The following is a 22,848-nucleotide window of genomic DNA, read 5'->3' on the forward strand; positions in this document are numbered from 1 at the left end:
GCTCGTGTGGGGTGCTCCGTGAGCATGTGTGTAAGGGGACAGTGTCTGTGAGGCACTACAGTGTGTGGGAGGGGACTTGGAGTGCGAGAGGCGCTGTGAAAGAGAGCGTGTGTCTGTGTGTCAGTCTGTGTGTCTGTCTGTGTGTCGATGTGTATCTGGACCGTGCGTGCGAGCGCGGCCGGGCGGGCGGCCGAGGCCGAGGCCGGGGGGCAGCGGCCCCGCACGTCAGCGCGGGGCGGGCGGTGGCGCCCTTAAATGCGGGCGGCGGCGGCGCGGAGCTGGCAGCGCGCAGGGCTCGGCGGCGGCGGGGAGCGAGGCAGCGTGAGGCGGCGGCTGCTGCTGCGGCCACAGCCACAGCCACCCTCCAGCCAGCATGTCGGGCACCCGAGCGTCCAACGACCGCAGCGGCCACCCCGCCGCCGGCGGGCTGAAGCGGGCGCGCAGCGAGCCGGGCGGTAACAAAGTGACGGTGGTGCTGGGGGCGCAGTGGGGGGACGAAGGCAAGGGCAAGGTGGTCGACCTGCTGGCCACCGAGTCGGATATTGTGTGCCGGTGCCAGGTGGGTGCCGAGCCGGCTCTTTCAGCCACTCCCTCGGCGCTTCCCCACGCTGCGTTCCCCTCGGCTCCCGCTTTCCCCCAGCTCCTCTCGGCCCGGCGCCCTCCTCCCCGTGCGGGTCCCCTCTGTCCCCCGCTGCTCCGCCTTTCCTCCCTCCAGCGCTCTCTCCTTCCAGCTGCAGCTCCTCGCTCCCGCCGCTTTTCTCCCTCCCCGCTCCCTGTCTGCAGTCCCCATCCCTCTCCCGCGGCGGGACGCGAACGTGCCGGGGCGGGCAGCCGTGTGCCGCACACATCCCCCGGCCCGGCCCGGCCCAGCCCAGCCCGCCTGCGCTTCCAAATGCCACTCGGAAAGAAACAAGCCCTGAGCTATAAATATAAATAGCTGACCCCTCACGATAAGCGACATTGAATCCCGAGGTGCCGGCGGGCGGGGGCCCGGGGAGGAGCCGCTCCGGGCGCTTCCCGGCACTTCCAGGCACTGGGCTGCCCCGGGAAGCCGAGCCCCGCGGCCCGGGGTGCGGTCAGGCTTGCGGGGATGTTCCCCCGCCTGTGGTGGGCTGGCTGGGTGTCTCCGGGCGTGCTGCTGCTCCGGGGAAAAGCCGGCCTGAAGGCCAGCCGTAATAAACCTCAGGAGTCTGCCGAAGTTTTACTGCAGGGGTTCTGTTTTGGATGGGCGGACTGTGCTCCCTGCAAAGCGCTTGGAAGTTTATTCTAAAAAATAAGTATAAAATTGAGCATGACTAAAATAGGGGGAATAATACAATTTACGTACAAATAAGGTTTTAGAGTTGCATGAAAACAGGAAACATCTTGCATGGCTTTGTTTATGGGTATTTTTGAGTTGAATACATTGTAAGGATTCCCAAAACAATGTATTTGCATAATATAAACGAAATTAGACACATACGTGACTCCAAATAGAATGGTAGAATGGGTTGGAAGGGACCTTAAAGATCATCTAGTTCCAATCCCCCTGCCGTGGGCTGGGGACATCCTCCACTAGACTGGGTTGTTTAAAAGCCCTATCCAGCCTGGCCTTGAACACCTCCAGGGACGGGGCATCAATAATGGTAATAACTTCTAAATAACTGTTTTCAAACATTAGTTATTAACATATTAGACCAATGCAGCTAATATTCTGTCTGTTGTCCCTTTAAACTATGTGAGCACATTAAAAAGTAGTCAGTTTTGTCCAGCTCAGCTGGTATGTACCATGAAATTTATTCTGCTTTAAAATGCATAATAGCTACTAAAAAGCTACAGACATCCTTGAATCCAAGGTAATAAATCCAAGGACGTTTTTCTAATTAAGTGTATTATGTAAATAAATGTTATCATGCAGGTTAAATATTTAGAAGGTGGAGGAAGTATTTTCGTTTGGGACATTAAACTCCCAAGATCTTGAATCACCTTGGGGAGAAGTTTCCTTGCAAAAGGTAGCTAATGAATATGCATTACCAGGACCGTACCTTTTATTTTTTTTCTATATTTATTTCCCCCTTGCCTCCTCCAGTAACATGTTACTAGGAACTTAAGCTTGGGTCTTGGAATTGCTTTGGTGAGAAAACAAAAAATTAAAAGTTTTAGCTGAGGAGGAGCATTTCATAAAGACCCCTGTCAAACAGTGAGTTCTCATGGGGTTACTGTTACTATTGCAAGGAGTTGTGTTGGTTCTTTTTCAGGCTCAGTTTTGCAGGGTGCCCTGAAGCTGCTTTCTGGATCTGCTTTCTTTGAAGCTGCCCTGGTTCTGCTGTCCATCCAGCAAGCTATTTTGCAAGCGTGGCCCCCAGGTGCAGCCTCAGGATGCCCTCTGAAGGATAGAGGAGTGTGTGTGAGCATGCCACAGGGGTTGGTGTGTTAGCAACAGGCTTAGATGGTTTAATGTGCTGCTGAGCACGTTGGATTGTCTTCCTGCAGCCTGATGAGGCCAGGATGGATGGAAGGCAGGTGGATCTAGAAAAGCACTGGGCTCTTTTCAAAAGTGTTCCCCAATACTGTGTGTGAGACTATAACAGGATTCCTGATACACTGGTTAGAAGGAGATGTCTTCAGGATTAGGGCCAACTAGAAAGCATTTGAAAAAGAAAATATGAGTCATGATTTACTTTTGAGTGGCAAATATTATGTAACTTTAAAGAGGACTGGATTTTTTGAATACTTCAGTGGGTGTTTTGTGCATTTGGTAATTTTAATTGTGCCATTTTAATAATTTAATATTTCGTATTTTCAAAGCCAATCATGCAAGTAGATAATGGTGTATGATTTTTGCCTCTGTTAGAAGTCTGTTAAGGTTTAGTAAAGATATGCACATATTTAAGGATGTGAACAGTACTGATGAGTTCTCTCAGTGTGATAATGGCAGGTCATTAACTTACAGATGTAATCAGTTTGAGGGGCACTTCATTAATCCTGTGTAGTGCCATGAAAAAGCTCAGTGTTTGGACCAGAACCTTGCTGCTTCACATTGCTCCTGGAAACTAAGAAAAACTTTCAGTGCCATAGCACTTGTGTATTAGAAGAAATTTCCGAAACAAGAAATACTGAATGACTGACTTATTAGAGATATTAGAGAAAATTTCAGAAAAATCTGCGCCAGACTTTTTTTGTCAGAATATGGTGATTGAAAGCATTATTTATTACCTGATGTCTTGTCCACTCAGTTTTCCAAGACATTGATGGAAAGGATGTTGAACAGCTTATTTTAGTCCTCAGTGAAATGGAAGCAGAGAAAGCTTGAAACTTAATATCTGAAAAACAGATTTTCATGTCTTCTGAAATCATGTCCCAGCTAGAGTAATTCTTCATCCTAGTAGAATACTCTTTGAGCTAACCTTTTAGAAAAGGTGGGGCTGCCCTCCTTTCTCTGTAGGGATTTAAATTCTGTGTAGGGATTTTCAAATTTGAGCTTGAAGGGGGTTTTAAAAAACAGTAATTCCCTAATGTTTCCATGAAAGGAAATAACTTTCATTAAATATTTCTCAAGTATTTTAGTGTGTTGGGTGCATAAAAATAATCTGTGACATCGGTTGCTGCAGAGGAAATGAAATTCTGTTTTCTAGGATACTAGAATAAAAGGCAAGCAGGTGAATGGCAACAGAAGTCCATCACAGGCACAAGGGAAGCTTTAAAGTATATGAAAAGAAAATTCTGCATTAAAACTCCAGCCTCTGTAATTTTCTTGAGCATTCAGAGTTTCACGTGAATTGATGATTTAATTCGTTGACCAGTGCTAAGATTATACAGCCTGAGATCAAAATAATTAGGTACACACCATTCAGTGACACTGAAATATATGACATAATTTAAATATGAAATATTAGTTTGCCAGAAGTAACTGATTTCATTTCACCTTTCTACTTGTAGCATTCTTTATGAAAGGGGGTGTTTCAGAGAGGATAAAAGATCTCTGAATGCTCTTATGGATGATGCTGTACAAAACTCTTCACAGACTGCTTTCATTAAGATACGAGATACACAGGCACACAAACCCATATAAAGCAGCAAAAAAGGTATTTCTAAATAAACTAATAACAGCAGGCTGTTAAGGAACTAAGTAGGTTTGATGGAAAACATCATAACATTTTTTTTCATGTAAACTGCTCTTTCAGCGAGCAAAGAATTTCAGAAGAAAAACATTAGAGGCAAATATGTCTTTCTTATTGTGGCCTCCTGGGGTATAGAGCTGTCACATGATGCCACACAATACTTTTAATCCCTGATATATTTTTAGGGAAGGGTAAAAACAAAGATTTCAATGGTAAATATTTCATTTTGATGTTTCTTTAAAAAAGAGGTTTTGCTTAATATTTGTTTAAAGCTTTTAACTAAAAATATTTGACATAAAGATGGGAGTTCACGTTTTATGTAGCCTCTTAGCATGTTGTCAGAGTATGAGATGAAGTAATTTGGATACATCTAACACAGGAAGAGAGCTTTGGTGTTGATCAAAAGCTGATTTCAGATTGTGACTTTATCTGTGATAGCTCTCATTCCAGATGTACCTTTCTCACATCACCTCATTGCTTGTTTTGTGTGTACCTTCAAAGCTAGAGCTGGTGGCTGGTGTTAGCTACCAGGGTTTTAATTAGCTGATTTCTCAGATCAGTTTTGGAGTATGATCAAACAGTCACCTGTCACAAGTGCCAAGGGGCCAAGGTGGTGTGCTTCCAGAGGGCCTGCTTGGACAAGAGCTGTTCCTAAAAAGTCACACATCATAAGTTCTCAGTTAACTGAGGCCAGCTGGTTGTCATGCAGTTCTAGCTGTTTCCTTGAGGTGAAACTACATAAGGTACACTGTAATAACAACTTTTCACTAAAAATGCCCCATAAACTTGATAAAAAAATTCGAAGGAAAGGAAAGATTTCCAAAAGCCTAAGGTGAAAGACAGAAATGCTATTGCTAAGTGTGTAGAGGCTCTATGATAATCACCTCTACCTGCCCCAGGTCACAGCATGGTTACTGAATAGATGTGTAAACCAGCTGCAACACGAATGCGTGCCTTTCCTCCCTTCGCACCAACAGCAGTGGCAGTGATTCAGCAGCAGGGACTAGGCCAAGGCAGCTTTTAAGAAATTTTTCAAGCTGTCATTTGGTGCTGCTGTTCCAGTGTGCCCATGACAATGCTGGATATGTCAGTCCTGTGACAATTCTGCCTTCTGGAAATCTGGAAACAACCTGCCTGATGTTATCTGCATTTCTTTAAGAACTGACTTGTAAGAAGCAACACAAAATAGTAAGACCGTGATTGCATTAAGAGCTGTTAGATTTCTTAAGCTTCTCTTATTAAGTTTCTGTTTTGCACAAAATATGCAGTCACTTTTTAAAATATTTCTCCTACCAAGTCTATGATTTCAGGTTAAGAATTGCTGTATTTTCAAAGATCATCTGATCTTTTGAGGCACATGGACAAAAATTACAGTTGATATTAATAGTGAAGAAAAGCTGAGGAGGTTGAAAAGAGCACCAGAAAAAATGGCTGTTAAGGTCTTTTGTGATTGAGTAGTTCAGAGTTCCTTGGACTGAGAGGTTTAACCAGGTCATAAATCAGGGATGTGGAGTGGCTTATTTTCTCTCTGTAGTGGATGTTAACAAATAAGATTGAGAAGGTTTTACCAGTAAGAAAATCCTGGCAATGCCTTGGGTTTGAGGAAAGCATTGCAACGTTAGGGAACAATTTAAGCAAGGGTGAAGGGATGTGCCCAGTGTTTCCAAACAAGTAACTGTTGTATATTATTGTAGGTTTCCCGATTTCCTTGTGCTAGTGTTTTAATGAATACAATGTCAATTTCATCTGTTTTAGTCACAGTGCTTTGAGGAATGCAAAGGAAAATAGTGTGGGCAAGCAATTGAATAATAAAACCCAAGCGTGGCAGAAATGACAGACCAGTAGTTTCTCTGGGTGCTTTAGGTGCGAGATGGGGAGGTTTCCTTTGTTCCCCTGTTGCTGCTGACAGGGCAGGGGAAGCAGCCACACGTTGTTGTGACATTTCCCTATTGATCATGGGCTACTGAAACTGTTTGCAACAGGGATTAAATTAGGGCAGTTTTATGTGATGATTATGTGGAGTTACAGGAGCTTGTTTGCTGCTGTTTTTCTCTGTGTGTGTCATGTGTTGCTCTCCTTTCAATGAGACTTAACTGTGATATTTAGTGTCATTTTTGCCTACAGGATAAAGTAGCATGGAAAGGCTTTAATCTCCTAATGATTTAGTGCTTGATGATCTTCAGTGAAGAGATTGATGACCTTGAAGTCATGAGTGTACAGTGACTGTTGTTTTTGATTTCTCAAATATTTGGGAAGGTTGATAATCCCATTTGCATGTACGCTCACACAGGTTTCTAAGTAATTTTTTACAAGATTCCCTGCAAAAACACAAGTAGGTTTTATTTCACTGTTCAACACAGGAGAGGATTTAAGTGTGAGTTGTTTCTTTAGGTACAATGAAGTAGTCCACCCTTCCAAACTTGAAAATTTTTTGTAGCAATTTGTCGCTTCTGCAGTACTTTATCCAATTTTATTTTTCATTATGCTTATACAAACTTACATGCCACACTATATCATTTTAAGCTTTAGAACAACATGGTGACACTGCTATTTTAAACTAGCCTTTCCTCTGGGCATCAGCAAGATCATCTCAGGACCACCAGGATTATAAATACTGTATGAGAAGGTCAGGTTTAAAGTTTCCAAATCTCCATAAGAAAGCAAGCTTAATTTTCAATCCCCTTTATAAAGCCTGATGAATTTATTATCCTCTACAACCATCAAAAGAAAACAGCTGAAAATTGCACTGAAATTATATCTGTTCTATTTCATTCCTGTTCTTAACTTGTTTACAGATATAAGAAAAGTTATGTTCATATCCTTGGATCATATTACTACCCACAGGGACGTGACTATGCTTCTTCAGCAGAGAGAATTAAAGGCGTGCAGACTTATCTAGGTTTTTTTCATGTTTGGTTTTCTTTTTTTTAATGTTCTGCTAGCATTAGAATATTTTTTTCCACTGTAGCATTTTCTAACAATACACCTTGAATTTATATTCTTTGCATCTGTTGCTGGAGTAAATATGTATTCTGTTATAGTGGTCTGTTGTGGTATGTTGTTTTGATGTGACTTGACGAAACAATGAATTCAGTTTGAGAGAAAATTGCTAGTGTTTGAATGTCTAGTTTGCCTGTGCTATTGTTGTTTGAAACCTGAGTTGAATTAGACTTGGCTTTTCCAGTTGCATTTTTCAAATGCTTAGGAAGACCAGGGCATCTGTATAAGTTAGGGTCATTTTTTGTTGTGAAGAAATAATACTACATTTTTGGTGCAGTATATGATATAAGCTTCAGGTTTTTTATTTGTGCTACAAATAATTTTATGTTCCTTTAAAGGGTCAAAAGTCTTGCTCAGTTCTTCTTAAGAATGTTTGTGTTTATAATCATACTGATTATCTCATGAGGTTTTAGAAGGTCTCCCATGAGAATTTGTGAGTTTTTGGAGAGATCACTGTTTTAGTTGGGACAGTGGGATCCTATGGATTTTGCTCCTTCTTTGAGACAGCAAAGGGGAACACTTGAACAGGGCAGGAGTCAGAGCAGTTCTGTGTGGAGTCATTTGTACCTGAAGTCATTACTGCAACATAGTCTTGGGAAAGAAGAGCCAAACAAACTAGATTTGGCTGAGGATGGTTGGAGTCTGGAGACAAACTCAGACCAGTTGTTTGTCACCACCACAGCTTTAAAAATCACCATTCCATCGGTTCTTGTGGTCTTAAGGATACTTCTGAATATTCCCAACCCACCTCTTCCCAATGGGTTGAGCTAAAAAATAAAAAAACTAAGTTATGGGCCACCTCTTGAAATCTGAGTTGGAGCAAGTTGGATGTTACTTGGCAATAGTTAAACTGGAAAAAAATAGTAAAAAAACCTTCCAGTTTTTACAGTCTAGTAAGGGAAACTAACAAGCAGCTGTGGCAATAACCTTTCAGCTGGAATGTGCACCACTTGCAGTCATTGACAGAAGTGTTCACACACAGGTGATTCAGTGACATTGTGTTGAAGGATCTACATCTACAAGCAGTTAATGTGTTGCAGTTGTCTGGCTGGATGTTTTTAATACCAATGATGCTCAAACCTCATTTGCAATGGTGTAAATAATAAGAAATCCCATGAAAGTCAATGCATCTATATTATTATAAAGTTCATGTCAGAGCCAGTCGTGCTGGTAGCAGTTATTAGCTACATTTATTCAAATTAGTTCCAGGCAGTTGCTGATGTAAGTTAGAAATAGCCATTGTTAATTAAATTGCAAAGAGAATAAACAATTTATGTAACAATTTTCCTTCTTGTTTATTCACATAAAAAATGCTATAATAAACTGAACAAAAATACTCAATTCAGGTAACAAAACTGAAGTATTTTGTAGCCTGCTTGATAGTATGATGAGAGAGGTATTTGGCCTGCAGATACAGTTGAATTTCAGAAAATGTTTTGTTCTGTTGATGGCTGGAATTAGCATTACTGGGACACTTATCACAGAGAGAGAGACAGGAGTCACAGCATTTGTTTTCAGATGAAGGCTTCCCATGCTGGTTTGTGGCTGGTATTTCAATTCATAGATTATAAATTCATATAATAATGCCAGAGGGGATCATCTTGTAATCTTGTCCCCGTACCAAGGACACAGTATTCTAGTGACAGTTGCACGACTGCCAAAAGGAGAGGTAATACAATCTTTCTACTCCTACTTGATATTCCCATTTATACACGCGAGGTCTGCCTCAGGCATGTCAGCCAGTACTGAAACTGTGTTCAGATAGCCCCATGTGCTTCGTAGCACTGATATCTCCTTGAACTACGTTTTTGTTTCTAATTTGTGTATTTAAAACCTAGTTGTGATGTTTCATGTGTTCACTGCATGTAGCAGTGACTAAGGAGCTCTGTGTGCTGCTGGTGTGTCACACCGTGGTGGTGTTGGCTGCAGATCTTCAGTAACCAGTTTCTCTTATTTCCCCATTGTTAACTGGAACAGGGTGAGATCTTATCACTGTGAGACCCATCAAAAATTAACCTATTTCTTGTTCACACTCTGGTTACAGCTTGAAACTATCATCCAGATTTAAGGTTTTATATGTGATCTGAAGATTTTTTTTATATTAATCTACTTAAATTGTGTTCGGGCATTGTGAGGAGCACTGGGCAAATGAAGGATGTGCCAACCAGGAGAGCATCTGGTAACACTCCTCCACACTACCTGCCTGGCAAGAGCAGCCAGAAAGACACATTTCTTTCCTGTCCAAACATGTATCATTAGGCTAATTGGGAGAATCAAGTTCCTGCTGCAGGTACCTGAACAGCCTCACTTCTGCTCTCAAAATAAATTCTCTGTCTTGGGATGTTTTGGCTACAGAAAATAAATAGATTATTTTAAAAACAACACAGGCCAAAGCAGCAGCCTTTAAGCAGTTTGGGAGGTGGGTTTGTTTCTTCATGGCTTTTGTAAGTTCTACTGTGAAGACAATGACTGTTCTCTGGCAACCTGTTCATAATAATTCTCAGTTCCCTGGTGCTGTTTATTCCAGCTACAGTTGTTAACACTGGTAAAATATAGCTTCTCAGTTTAGTGTATTGATACAGTTCTGGTGTTCAAGCACTCTGGAACAGTAATCAGTGTACATCAGTACATCAATCCAATACCACAAGTAGATCAGTATGTACATAAAAGCTTGGAAATTGATTTTTTTTTAAACAAAGTGCTGTACTGAAAAAAAGACTGTACAATGTTGCATGAGGTAGTTTAGTTCCTCTAGCTCCTTCTAGTACTGGGACAATATGTAATTTTGCACTTGAATTATTAAATTTCAGAAAATATAGATTAAATTCTTACAGAAAAAAAATCAGTTTTTATCTGAGTACAATGTATTCATTTTTAAAATATTATTTAAATATATACCCCAGATCCCACTGCACCTGTGGAAGGGACACACTCTGGAGCAGAGGAAGAGTGTGAGGAGTGTATATGGATGCCACTGGAACAGCTTCCCTCATGGGGCTTTCCTGGGAACAGCATTTCCTACAGCAAAATGGTTTAATGGGAATGCCTGGACTACACAGCAACTTATTGCTAGCCATACCATCATTTCACAATACAAGTCATGCCAAAATGGCACTGATGATTAATCCATTAGAAGCTGTTGCCTTAACATTCCCTTTGTTAGAGACGTTTTTTAAGAACTGAAGAAAGTACCATCTCTAGGGACCTAGGAACCTGCAAATGGTTGAAGATCAATTTCAGGTGGGCTCAGCGCTGCATGGCAGAGTCTGGATATTAAGTGGAAGTTTATGATGTCCTTGTGTTTGAAACAAGAGCCATGCAGAGGCTCCAAAAGTGTTTTGGTCTAAGAGGAAGGAAGCATCCTGAGTGTCCAGAGAACACTGTCACTTGCTGTTAGTGTTCACACCACTTGAATGAAATACCATTTGAGGGAAAGAGGGGAGCTCACACAGTTGCAGTGTACCAGGCAGTCCTCTGCACCTTCAAATGTGTAGTCTTCAAATAAACCCCATGGAGATTTTTAGGTTCACTTATATTTTTTTAGGAGAAGAAATATCTCATATAAGCCATATATTGACTCTCAAAACTGGAGTAAAATTAGAAAAGGAGTAGATGTCTCTAATATCTCAGATGTTAGGCTGCCAATATGCTGTAAGAATATCTATGTAACTGAACATGAGAAATTACTGAGGTGGCCAGATAATAAACACAAAATGTCTCATCAGACCAATGTAAAGTTTTGCAAGTGTGTGGTCATGTCTCTTGGGTAATTCAATGCTCTGCTATCACTTCAATTATATTTATAAAAAAATAATTAGTTAAGCTGTAAAAATATACCTGGAAAATACTTGTTTAGGAAACAGAGACCAACAGGAACAGTGCAAAATGCGGTTCCAGAGATGTCAACACTAGTTTTTAATTGGAGAAATGCTGGTTTAGATGGTCTGTCACTGAATTTTTGATGTGTGTTATCTATCCAGAGGGACTGAACTGTATCAGAGATTTTGGCCATTCAAGGATGTACAATATCTGATGATGTTTCTGTGCTTCAACATTTTTTATATGTGCCAACTTTCACAAGCTGCTTGATTAACATCCCTTTTTAAGCATTTGCTAAAAAAAGAGCATTTGTCTGGGTGTCAGTTGTTCAGGAAGTTTTCCAAAAGCATAAACTGTTTTTCATAAGCGTTCTCATACTAGTGTATCCACCTTCTGAAATTTTAGGATAAAAGAAAATACCTTTGACTGTAATTTAGGAATGCTGTTATCTCAGATTGTGAGTCCTCAAGCCTGACTTCATTTGTTCATATTCATGTTGATTAAGAAAGCAGAGTGTAACTATAGCATTGTGACAACAAATACTTTTGAAGCAGCCTGGTTCCCCATTTTCTGAGGAAAAGAGGAAATTGTTACTTGCAATAGAGGTTAAATTGGTGTTAAATGATGGAGTTAATTCTTTTTAAGTTTCCATCTTGCCATTGTCTATAGGGGAGCAGAAAAGGAAAGCTGGGAGTCCCAGAAGAAGTTACTAGCTTTTTTCTCAGCCTGATAATAAAATAAACCAGTATTTCAATCAGTGCCATCCACCAGAGTCAGACCTCTTAAATATCATGTAAAGTACTCTCCTGCCTGAGTAATTAACCTTCTAGATAACTGAGTGCTTTTAACTAGATCCAGATTCCTACAACTGATTTATTATATCTGGGAGGCAAGAAAAATAGCAAGGATTCTCTGGACAAGTTATAACTCTGCATTAGCAAGACATTTGGAAATCCTTCCTATCCCAAGGATGAGCTATCCCATCAGTTTTTCAGTCAAATTAAATCTGTGTGTACTATTTTTTCTGTTCTAACTCTTCAGCTCTCCCTTAGCAGGTTATCTCAAGGTTGAACTCAAAAGTTCCAAAGCATAAAAATTCTTTTTATCATGTTTGCAGACATATTTCCTAAGGTTCTCCATCACCCTGCTTAAAAAAACTTTATCTTTTTAAAACCCATAGTTCTTATTTTCTTAATGTTGTGTTTCAGCATTTATCCACATTTTGAAAGGATTTTTGCCATATTCCTGTGTTTTACATACAAGCAGGCAAATGAGTAAATGAAGAATAAATTAAGCTCTGCTTTAAAGTGTGTTCTACCATTCTTTTTCATAAATGACTGTTCTTTCTCAGCATTTTCGTGTAACTCCTCTCATTCATCCAACACTCTTTATTGTCTGCAAATTACCAGTGGCATTCTCAGTTCCCCTGCCAGTAGATGCCCTCTTTCTAGACAGTTTAAGTCACTCAGTTCTCATATCAAACACACAAAGATTTGCAGTCATTTGGGGAAACTGAAGGCCTGTAGCACCACAGCACATAAGCAGTCAGGTTTCAACCTTATCAGTAGAAGACAAACTTACATTAAGACACGGCAGGAAAAAACACTAAGCCTGCTGAGAAAACTGGACCTTTATTTCTTAATATTTCAGGTCAGATCAACTCATGACCTTGATTTGCTCATGTCTTTCCAAGTTTCTGTGTTGCCACATGATTCTCTTTTAAAAGAGTTTGTGGAAAAGCAGTTTAGTAAGTAAAATGCCAACTGCTGTTCTTGGTTCTGGTAGGTAATCATGTAAGTCATGAATTGTAGCAGACCATAAAGTGGTGGTGATGATGGTAAATGGGAAGATCATCTCTTGGCCATTTTCTGGGTTGGTCCTGTGTAGGGCCAGGAGTTGGACTGCTGTGGGCCCCTTCAAACTGAGGATATTCTGTGACTGACAAGGTCATTCAGTGTAGCATTCATGTCTGCACATGGTTCCAACCTGACACAGAGCCTCTGTCTTGAACACCAAGAGAAGCAGTAGCTGTTTGTGGTTGGGCAGGTGGGAGGAGCTTCTATTCAAAGGGAAATACTGGGCTTAAACTCAAGGAAATCTCCATGTACAGAAGATGCATAAAAAGGATGCACTTGTGTAGGCATGTCAGAGACAGGACTCCAAGGGTGGTAGTTAATTCCAGTTTCTTTTCCAGAAAGCTTTAGTTCTTGTCTATCTTATGCCACCACTCCTGCTATTTCCTGTATTAACTCCTGCTCTGCCCCAGCCCTGCCTTGACTTCATGGTATCCTTCTGCTTCACAATTCTACAGCCCTGCTGAACTCCTTTAACTCCCTCACTGTCCTGTTTGAGCCCTTTTTACAATGTTAAAACATGTTAAGAAACTGTAAAGTGGAGAAAGCAATGACCAAAGACGTGTATAAATAAAAAGAGATGCTCTTGCCAAATCATCTGCTTAGAGTTTAGATCATTATTCTTCACATGTTTCTTTCTCTTGCAGGGTGGGAATAATGCAGGCCATACCGTCGTTGTTGATGGGAAAGAATATGATTTTCACCTATTTCCTAGTGGCATCATTAATCCAAAGGCAATTTCTTTTATTGGTGAGACATTTTGGAAGTTATTATAAAAATGACATTGTGTATTGGATAGCTGGAACTGTACAGAAAGAAGGAAAGAAGAATTTGCTTCAGAATTTGCAGTCAGATTTGTTTTAGCTTCAGCTGTTTGACTTTCATTTCACTGCTGCTTTACCATGAAGAGTTACTCTACTTTCAGTGTCAGTTTAGTTTCCACTGTTAGAAAACTGAATGCAAGAACATCTTGTCATATCCTTTCTTATACTTTATGGTAAAATTTTGACCCCACCCTCTACTTGCACTCTCCTTTTATACTTTCAGAAGTATATGTGCTATTCTTTGAGCACACAAATGCCAGGACTTAGCTAAATAAATAATAAAAATTATCTCTCACATCTGTTTACTGACTTCCAGAAATAGGCCCCAAAATGCAGGACTCTACTTAGGAGGTCATTATCTAGTCCCCTTTTTGTTCATATCACCAGCTGTTTAGGGTGATGTTGTATTTTTCTATAAAGATACTTGGTGCAGATGGCATCATAAAAAGATTTGCAGTATTCACTGGACATTAAACTCATATTTAAATGGTAGGCAAATTTAAGCCTCTTGTCCAAAGTTTTGATTCTTTCTGAGAGAAATTATGTATAGACTGTTCAAGAAATGAGTGTAAGTTCTAGTGAGTCATAGAATTTCAGTTTTGTTCCATTTAATAATTTCCAAATGGATAACTAGAATCTATTAAACATTTTTTTCTCTCAGCTAAATATGGTGTGTTGTCTTGCTTTCCTATTTACTCCCTTGTCAATTAGTAATGACTATAACTTGAGTTATGCTAAATTTAGGCTGAGACAGGCTCTTGCATATATTTCTGACATTCCCAAGAAGGAGGCAGCAGCTGTTTCCAGCCCACTGCATCACTAATCCTCCATGTCTCGCCAGCACTGCTCTTTATTGCTCGTGGGTTCTATTTTGTAGCTCAAAAGCAGGGGGAAGGCATTGCTAATGTATCACAGCACTAGTTTGAGCTGGGGTTAAAACAGAAACCTGAATATTGAAGAAGATTTAAATATTTTCACCCAGGCTTGTCAGTGTGGTAAGGCCAGGGAGTTCTTTGAGCTTTTCCCTGTGAACAATTGAGGCTGAAGTTGCAGGGCAAAGTCCACCATGAACAAAGACAAGAATGCGCTTACCTCAGCTGGCTGTGCAGCAGCCTGGCGTTCACGCCTGAAACAAACCAGCTCTGCTTTTCCTGAGGTTAGCAGCCCAGCAGCTGCCTGCCCCAAGTCAGGATTTATCCAAAAAGTTCTCAGGATCTCTTTGTGTGAACTCTAGTTTTACTTCTTAAATAAAATTTTAGACAGCAAGTGTTTACAGGCCTTATGTCCTAAAAATAAGTGTCTTATTTCTTGCTTTAAAATAAATCATTTATGTTCCCAAAGGTAATGGAGTGGTTATACATTTACCAGGCCTGTTTGAAGAAGCTGAAAAGAATGAAAAGAAAGGTTTGTATCAAGTAATTTTTAACCTACCTTTATATTAGCAGCCAGATTGAGGATTTTTGTAAGCACTTGTTTCTGACCATAAATATGCAGTGCAGTAATAACGTTCTGGATTTTAAATGAGGAAACAGTATTTAAAATGTTGAAATGTGTGGTAGTCTTTAGACATATTTCCAAAAGCAGTCTTTTCATGGGTTTCATGGAGTTTTATGGCATTTAATGCCACATTGGAAAGAGAATAAATGCTGAAATGTGTGCTGAGCTTCCCTTGACCTCAAATAGGGATGATTTAACCAATAATTTTGTGCCCAAATATAAACTCATTTCTGCTTTAAGCAAGGCTTTAGACCCTATGACCTTCCAAGAGCCTCTACTTTTTCAATTGTTTTATATTTCTATGTAGAAATTCTCTATTTTCTGAGGCACAAATGGAGTTTAAGTGATGTATTGTGTAGCAAGTTAAGCAAGAATATTTATTTAAAGAATTTTGTGTAAGCCACAGCATTCTGGCATTTAAGAAGTATCTTTGTCCATACCAAAATGAGAAAGCTGATAAGTCAAAAATAAGAAAAGTTTCTCAGCAGAAACATGGCTGCTATTTGATATTTTCTTGTGGCTTATCCATTTTGTCTACAGTTATCTTAACAAGAAGCCATATAAACTAGCAAAAAGACAGAAAAAGTAAAAGCCAATGTCAAAGCTCAACCAGTCAGTACAACTAAAATCCTCCCTTTCTTCATCTTTTGACAGGTTTGAAAGATTGGGAGAAAAGACTGATTATATCAGATAGAGCACATATAGGTAAGTGAAGAGTGAAGGGGAAAAAACCCTCACAAAAGATTGCTTAGCTCATGAGGCTAAATGAAATTATTATTCCACAGAGCAGCTATGTATTTGATCTAACACAGCTTCTATTATGCTGTGTAATCTGAAGCATGATAATGGAGTCTGTGTCCCCTGAAGAGTGATGTTTTACATGTTTTCACAATGTTTAAGGACCACTCCCTCTGTTTTCACTTGAGGAGGCCTGTGCACTGTCAGTGACAGCAGAGGCACTTTGTCTTGAAATTATGGATGTCTGTGATTTAAAGAATATTTTTTCTCCTTTGTTCTCTCACTGTATCCATTTGATTTTCCACTGCAGTGTTTGACTTTCACCAGGCAGTAGATGGGCTCCAGGAAGTGCAACGTCAAGCACAAGAAGGCAAAAAGTAAATATTTTAACACCCTCATTTCATTAATAGTCACGCAAATTTGGAAAATTTGTGTCATTTTGGAAAACAGAAATGCTGTGTGTCTCTGAAGAGCCTTGTTGATGTTAATAATTCTGTGCTTCTGTTCTGTTCCTACTTATGTTAGTGAACAAACTGTCAGCCAGACTCAAGGCTTCATTAATTACTGAATACCACAAATATTAGCAATACTCATGCAAAACCTGAAAGGTGCTATATATTTTTTTATTATTATAGAGCTTTAATATGTTTTTTATGTCTCAGACATCCTGTCTGGTATATGATGTAGTGAAGAGCTTTGACAAAATTACTTGGCATATAGTGTACTTTTGCATGCATTTATATATTGAGGGGGGTGTTTCTTTTTACTTAGTATTGGCACAACAAAAAAGGGGATTGGACCAACATATTCTTCCAAAGCTGCACGAACAGGCCTTCGGATTTGTGACCTCCTCTCTGACTTTGATGAATTTTCTTCAAGGTACAACTATTTTCATTTGTAAATATTGTGTTAAAGACTGATACATTTTGCCTGACAGATTTGCTTTTAAGGAGATTTGCTTTTGGTTTTAATTTTGTTTTTAAATATGTGTCTGAATTTTGTATATAAATTGTCTAGAAGGAGAAGAAAACTGGAAAAAATGTGTGTGTGTGTGTGTATTTCCTGTACTTCACAGAGTTTCTCATAATTTACAATGGAATTTTGAACATTGGGAAATGCACTGGTTGAGGTGTCAGAGTCCTGAGTATTTTCTCCCTATAGTTTTCAGTATATATTGTGCAATTTCAGTATATATTGTATAATATAAACTGAGTTCTTGCCAAAGGTTCTGTGATTCTGTGACTATGTTCCTCATAGACACAATTTCAATTTTTACAGATTTAAAAACCTGGCACAACAGTACAAGTCAATGTTTCCCACATTGGAAATTGATACAGAAGGACAATTGAAAAAGCTGAAGGTAAGGGTTTATCACTTTAAATATTTATTTTCATTTTAAAAGATAAAAATGAAGTGTACTACTAATTGAGCTAATGTAGATGGAAAATGCATATGTTCATTATTATAAAAGCTTTTAATAAACATTAGCTATGCTTTGTAGTAGAATGTTCTCTCTTGCTGTAGGCATTAATGTAAGCTCTGTGGAGGATTTAGTTCTCCTATAATATTTTATTTTTTGAATGTTGTTTAAAATGACTGTTGTATCAAAGTAGTCAAGAGAATGCAGGGTGATGACTTCAGTTAGTGTCCAGTGTCAGTGGGACTTCCTTGCTTACTGAAGAATTGTTTGTGGAAGCATGTTTCAAGATCCTAGTATTGCAAGAAAATTATCTTTTTACAAATAAATACAGGAGACACTAGCAAAACAGCTTTCATGAATATGTATGAAAAGAGGATGTTAAAAACATCTCTTACGTTTCCCAAGTTTTTTTCTTATACTTTTTTAGAGCTGACACCCTGAGGATATTTTTTAACGTTCAAAAGGAGAGATATATATTTTTTCTTTTGGTGCTTGGACTAGTTCTAAGTCCCATTCTCAGTGTGGCTAGACTGCAGCACACTATCTAAGACTATAGCAACAAAATTCAGTGAGTTTACCACATCTCTTTTAACAGAAATGATACAGAAATGATGGCATTCTAATGTCATAATAAGTCATGTTTTCTTATATGAGTGGTTCAATAGATTGAAAGGAGTATAAACTAATGGTTGTATTTTTCAGGAAAATACAGTTATTGAGGCTGGAAGCTTAGACTTATCTGTATGTTTTGTCTTTCAAAAGTGAACACAGTGTTCCCTGCTTCCAGCTATTGTCTGGGGAAGCTGACATTTGTACTCAATTTGCAGGGATATGCTGAAAAAATAAGACCCATGGTTCGAGATGGTGTGTATTTTATGTATGAAGCTCTTCATGGCTCCCCAAAGAAGATCCTTGTTGAAGGAGCCAATGCAGCATTACTTGATATTGACTTTGGTAAGTTATATTCTAAATTCAGCTTAACTCCTAAGAGATCAGTTTTGTTTTGATTTGTGTTTATATTGACTTTGCAAACAGCAGGAAAATAGAGAAAATAGTGTTTCCTTAATAGGAACAGATCTCCCAGAAGTAAAGCTCATTAAAACAGAGATTGTATCATTAACAGGATTAGTGTTTAGGGTTTAAATATTGATTTTTACTGAAGTTTATTCCAGTGCAGCTGAAATTTCACTGCAGATATTCTTGTCTTGATTGCTTTTAAATGCGTGTGCACATTGCCAAACAATCCAGGTACTCATTGCAGTCAGTTTAGGTAATTCCTCTGCCAAGGGAGGAGGATTAAACTGGTGCAGCAACCTCTAAGCCTTGCCACTACAGTTGGTCTCTGTTCTGCTTTCTTACCAAAAGTCTAGTTAAATTAATGAAGAAAAAATTAAGGCTTGAAGAGATTCTCCAGTCCAGAGTCACTGTATAGAGATCATAAGTAACCTCTTAAGACTTAGACAATTTGTGGCAAATACTCAGAGCCACTTACACAGAGCACTGGGAATGCCAGTCTGTGACCTTTACACCAGGCTCTCCGTGAACGTAATGGAAATAATTTCTGTGATACACAGAACATTGCAAAAAAGCTTTACACAGCAGAAGCATCATATAATAGATCCCGTGCCTAATGGAGGTAGTATTGAGATGCTTTTGAATTTCTCCCTTGTGTGCAATCCTCGGTGAAAGTTGTAAAGGATGAATGACACATAATAAAAAGAATTTGCCTCCCTTTTTGGCTGCTGTTCCAGTTTAGCTTTAAAGCCAAACATAGAAGCGAAAACCTTCTTTGAACTGATAAAAACCAGTCTTTGTTTCTTACCGTTGCTGACAGAGGGCTGTGCTGCTGTGTTTTCCTGGCAGGCACGTATCCCTTTGTGACCTCCTCGAACTGCACCGTGGGCGGTGTGTGCACGGGGCTGGGCGTTCCTCCGCAGCTCGTGGGGGACGTGTACGGCGTGGTGAAGGCTTACACCACCCGCGTGGGCATCGGCGCCTTCCCCACCGAGCAGATCAATGTAGGTTTAGTGTTACAAAATGTGCTGGCAACAAGTAGCACTGCAATGGGGTAAGGGTTATTCCGCTGATAAATAAGCATGGTGATAATAATGCTGAGCAATTACACCCATGAAGAGAATATAATTACATTGTGAACTGAAGGTTTCCCATGAGAGGAGAGACACACGATTGTGATGATGTTACATTGCAGTGACCACACTTCTGTTGTAATGATCAATGTGAAAACAGATGTCATCATCTTATGTAACATCATTAGGTGTATTTCAGTGGAGAGAGTTTGTTGTGGACTGGAACTGTCAGTGCATCCCAGAAGAGCTTAAATTACAAGAACAACTTCTGTGCTTAACAGATTGTGTTCTGTGTGATTTATAGAATAAATGTGGTGTGTGTGTCAGCCAGTCATGCACAAATGGGTCGATAAAAAGAAGGGGAGGGATTTTAGTTGTTTTAGACTGTCTGCTGCATTTTCATTATCAAGAAACTAGAAAGCTCAGTATATTGATTAAGAGCTATGCATGCAGCAATCTCTAGGGCAGTGTTCCGAATCTAATTTAAGGACTTAGTCACTGAAATCCTTTCTCTAATGGCTCATATGGGTTGATGGTATCCTTTGGGTTTATGAATCATGAACCTAAAGTTTCTTCCTTCTTTATTTTTTGCCACAGTATAGCCACTGCCAGTCTGTGGAACAGCTGGCAGTCTCACACTGTGGTAGAAGCAAGGAGCCTTAGGTGTTTGACCTGGACATTGTACAAGCATTGGTCTTGTCCCAGGCATTAACAGTCTTGTCCCCAAAACCAAAAGATGTGTCAAAAGACCAGATGAAGAAACTACATGCAAACAAAATTTTATAAAGGACTGAATTGTCAAGAAAATCTTCCTATTGGATGAAGAAGTGAGAAAGGTCTCTCCTTGGAACACAAAAGTCATATCAAATACAAGATTTGAAATGCTAGTGATTGCAATACAAAAATCCTGTGCACAAGGGGATTTGTTATCTGCCTTAGTCCTCTCCTAGTAATTTACTTTTTCCTGGAAAATAACTTTCAAATTGGAACAACTGTATTTTTCTTGCTATTTTTCTATATTTGTTTGTATTGTTTTCCAGCCATGTTTTCAGTGAAACACCATCAGCATTCTCTCTGTCTTATTTTAGGAAATTGGAGATCTTTTACAGTCCCGTGGCCATGAGTGGGGGGTAACTACGGGCAGAAAGAGACGCTGTGGCTGGTTAGATCTTGTCATTTTGAAATATGCTCATATGATCAACGGATTCACTGCGTAAGCATCACAGATTTTGCGCTACATTTGGAAGTGATAATTTTGTGCTTCGCAGAATAAATATGTAGGTAACATTAATATAAGTCCAGTAAAGTGTCACATTTTAAGCAATGCAATAATGCACAGTGGGCAACTGAGAATTGTCTTAATCTAAAAATAATCTAATTCCTTTGACTTTTTTGTTTTTCACATTGAGTGATTTTGCAACATAATAGCTGTGATTTTTTTGGTACATGTTTTTACTTTGCTTTCATCCAACGACCAGTGTAGATTGGATCAATATATTGGTTTTCTAACAGTTTACTCCAGTGTTTTTGATCCAGTGCTTTCATACTGACTTGTGCCATGGTCTAAAACCTGTTGGGTTTGAGGTTTGGTTGACTAGTGGATCCTACTTGTAGGACCAATTCTACATCATTTGGCGCCACTGCCTTGAAAAGTGAAGTTAATGGAGTGATACAAGGGTACAGCAACTGGCACAGCTTTCATTCCAGTTTCAACAGGTTCATTTGTTTACAAAGGTGTAGTGAAATATTGTGTTATAAATTCTGCTTTTAAAGGGCTAAATTTTGTTTTCTTTGAGACCAAGTGGCTTCCTTGGTTGATGCATTCAGGCAAACTTGTCCATATATGCAAACATGTGACCCTGAGCATTTTAATATGTTATAGACTGAAACATGATTTAATGTCATTTATGCTACTGATATTACTATGGTCTTGTTCATTAGTTTATCAAAAGGGCTTTTTGGCTTTGGTGTTTTTTCTTAATTGGATTTATGTTTGCTTTAACTTATGCAGCTCTAGTTTATGTGGAAAATTTTAAGAAGTCATTAGGTTTCCTTCCATTTCAGCTCTGTACAATTACTGCACTCCTATCAACAAAACTATATCCTCTCTGATAACTGTGATAGCTAAAAAAGAAGGGGGAGATTTAAAAAGTTGAAGAACTGGCTCTATGGTGCTTCTTTCTCAAAAAGTCTCTTCACTTAATCCTTTCATTCATCATGTACTTTGTGAGCACATATAGCCTGGACTATTTTGCACATGCCTGTCTAAGTCCTTAGCTGCTCAGATTTTGTAGGCAACACCTAGAATATTGTTTTGGAGAATTTGACTAGTTTTAAAATGCAAATTTATTCAGATCAGTGAGTACTACAGTGTCTTCTTGAGGTTCCATTTTTGTCTACTGATGGGTTCATTCACAAAATTAATAAGGTTCATTAAAGTAACAGCACAGCCCAGGCACTGAAAGGCAGGATGGGATCCTTCCTAATGAACTGCACGTGTGGTTTTAGTAACTACACTATACTTGTTCTGTTATAAAAGTGTAATCAGTCACTAAGTCTGTCAGACAGTGGTTGTGAATCAGTAGGAACAACAGAAATAGTCCCTGTCAGTGATGTCATGTGTCATACCCATCCAAACCAGGCCCAGCAGGTGCCCCTTTCCACAGTCAGAGTGCATTTCCATGCACTGAGCTGAACACTGAGCTGAGCCTGTGTGAGCAGCCAAGCATTTGGAAATGTCTCGTGGTATCTGAGTCGAGTATTCATCCCAGAGGTGTGAATTCAGTTAACAATAGTTTAATACCTTTTGTGTATTTCTTCTGGCTAGGCTGCTTGAGCTGGATTTGTGAAAGGGGGGAAAAAAAAGAAGTATTAAAAAGGAGATCCATTATGTGTGTAACTAACTGATGTTTTTTGTGCAGTTTGGCATTAACAAAACTGGATATTCTTGATGTCCTTGATGAAATTAAAATTGGTGTTGCCTACAAACTGGGTGGAAAAAGAATTCCATATTTTCCAGGTAAGTTGTTAAACCTCTATGTTCATTTTTATCTTTCCTGCCTGTTAAGCCAATTTTGCTTTTTAAAATCAGACTTGATTTCTTTTTCACTAGACACTCTGTGGCAATTTATGGAGCTGCAGTCTCTGTGTAAAGATTGCTGTACCATTACACTGGCATTTTCCATTTACCTTGCATCTGTTTACAACAGCAAGAACTTCAGAACAAATAAAGTCTTGTGTTAGGGCCTCTATGTTGTGCCATTAGATTTTTTTATTGGCAAAAATCAGGAGTCTGAAAATCAGCAAGACTTGAGTCAGTGACTGTGTATCGTTGGCAATAGCATTTAATGAAGCAAAATTGAAATAAAAGCTGTACAAAAATGAGATGGAAACAAGCACAATAAAGCTGCTTCTGCATGATGGCTTTATTAACAACAACACTGTGGTTAATAAAAATATGTGTTGCCCCCTCAATAATGATTCACTTTTTAGGTGTAGTGATACATAATT

At 39.3% G+C, this 22,848-nt stretch overlaps 1 protein-coding gene across 1 annotated transcript in view; it reads left to right on the plus strand.

Moving 5' to 3' along the window:
* Positions 1–268: 268 nt before the first annotated feature.
* The window catches only part of ADSS1 (adenylosuccinate synthase 1), a 28,214-nt gene continuing 5,634 nt past the window's right edge, over positions 269–22,848 (plus strand). The window contains exons 1-11 of the mRNA XM_041400642.1: positions 269–559; positions 13,420–13,522; positions 14,938–15,000; positions 15,748–15,798; positions 16,142–16,208; positions 16,603–16,710; positions 17,110–17,191; positions 18,079–18,205; positions 19,115–19,269; positions 20,427–20,551; positions 22,260–22,357. Coding sequence (XP_041256576.1) covers positions 374–559; positions 13,420–13,522; positions 14,938–15,000; positions 15,748–15,798; positions 16,142–16,208; positions 16,603–16,710; positions 17,110–17,191; positions 18,079–18,205; positions 19,115–19,269; positions 20,427–20,551; positions 22,260–22,357 — 1,165 coding nt within the window. The 5' untranslated portion in view covers positions 269–373. The remainder of the gene's footprint in view (positions 560–13,419; positions 13,523–14,937; positions 15,001–15,747; positions 15,799–16,141; positions 16,209–16,602; positions 16,711–17,109; positions 17,192–18,078; positions 18,206–19,114; positions 19,270–20,426; positions 20,552–22,259; positions 22,358–22,848) is intronic.

Source organism: Onychostruthus taczanowskii, unplaced genomic scaffold (assembly GCF_017590055.1).
Source record: "Onychostruthus taczanowskii isolate IOZ18803 unplaced genomic scaffold, ASM1759005v1 scaffold1, whole genome shotgun sequence".
Lineage (NCBI taxonomy): Eukaryota > Metazoa > Chordata > Aves > Passeriformes > Passeridae > Onychostruthus > Onychostruthus taczanowskii.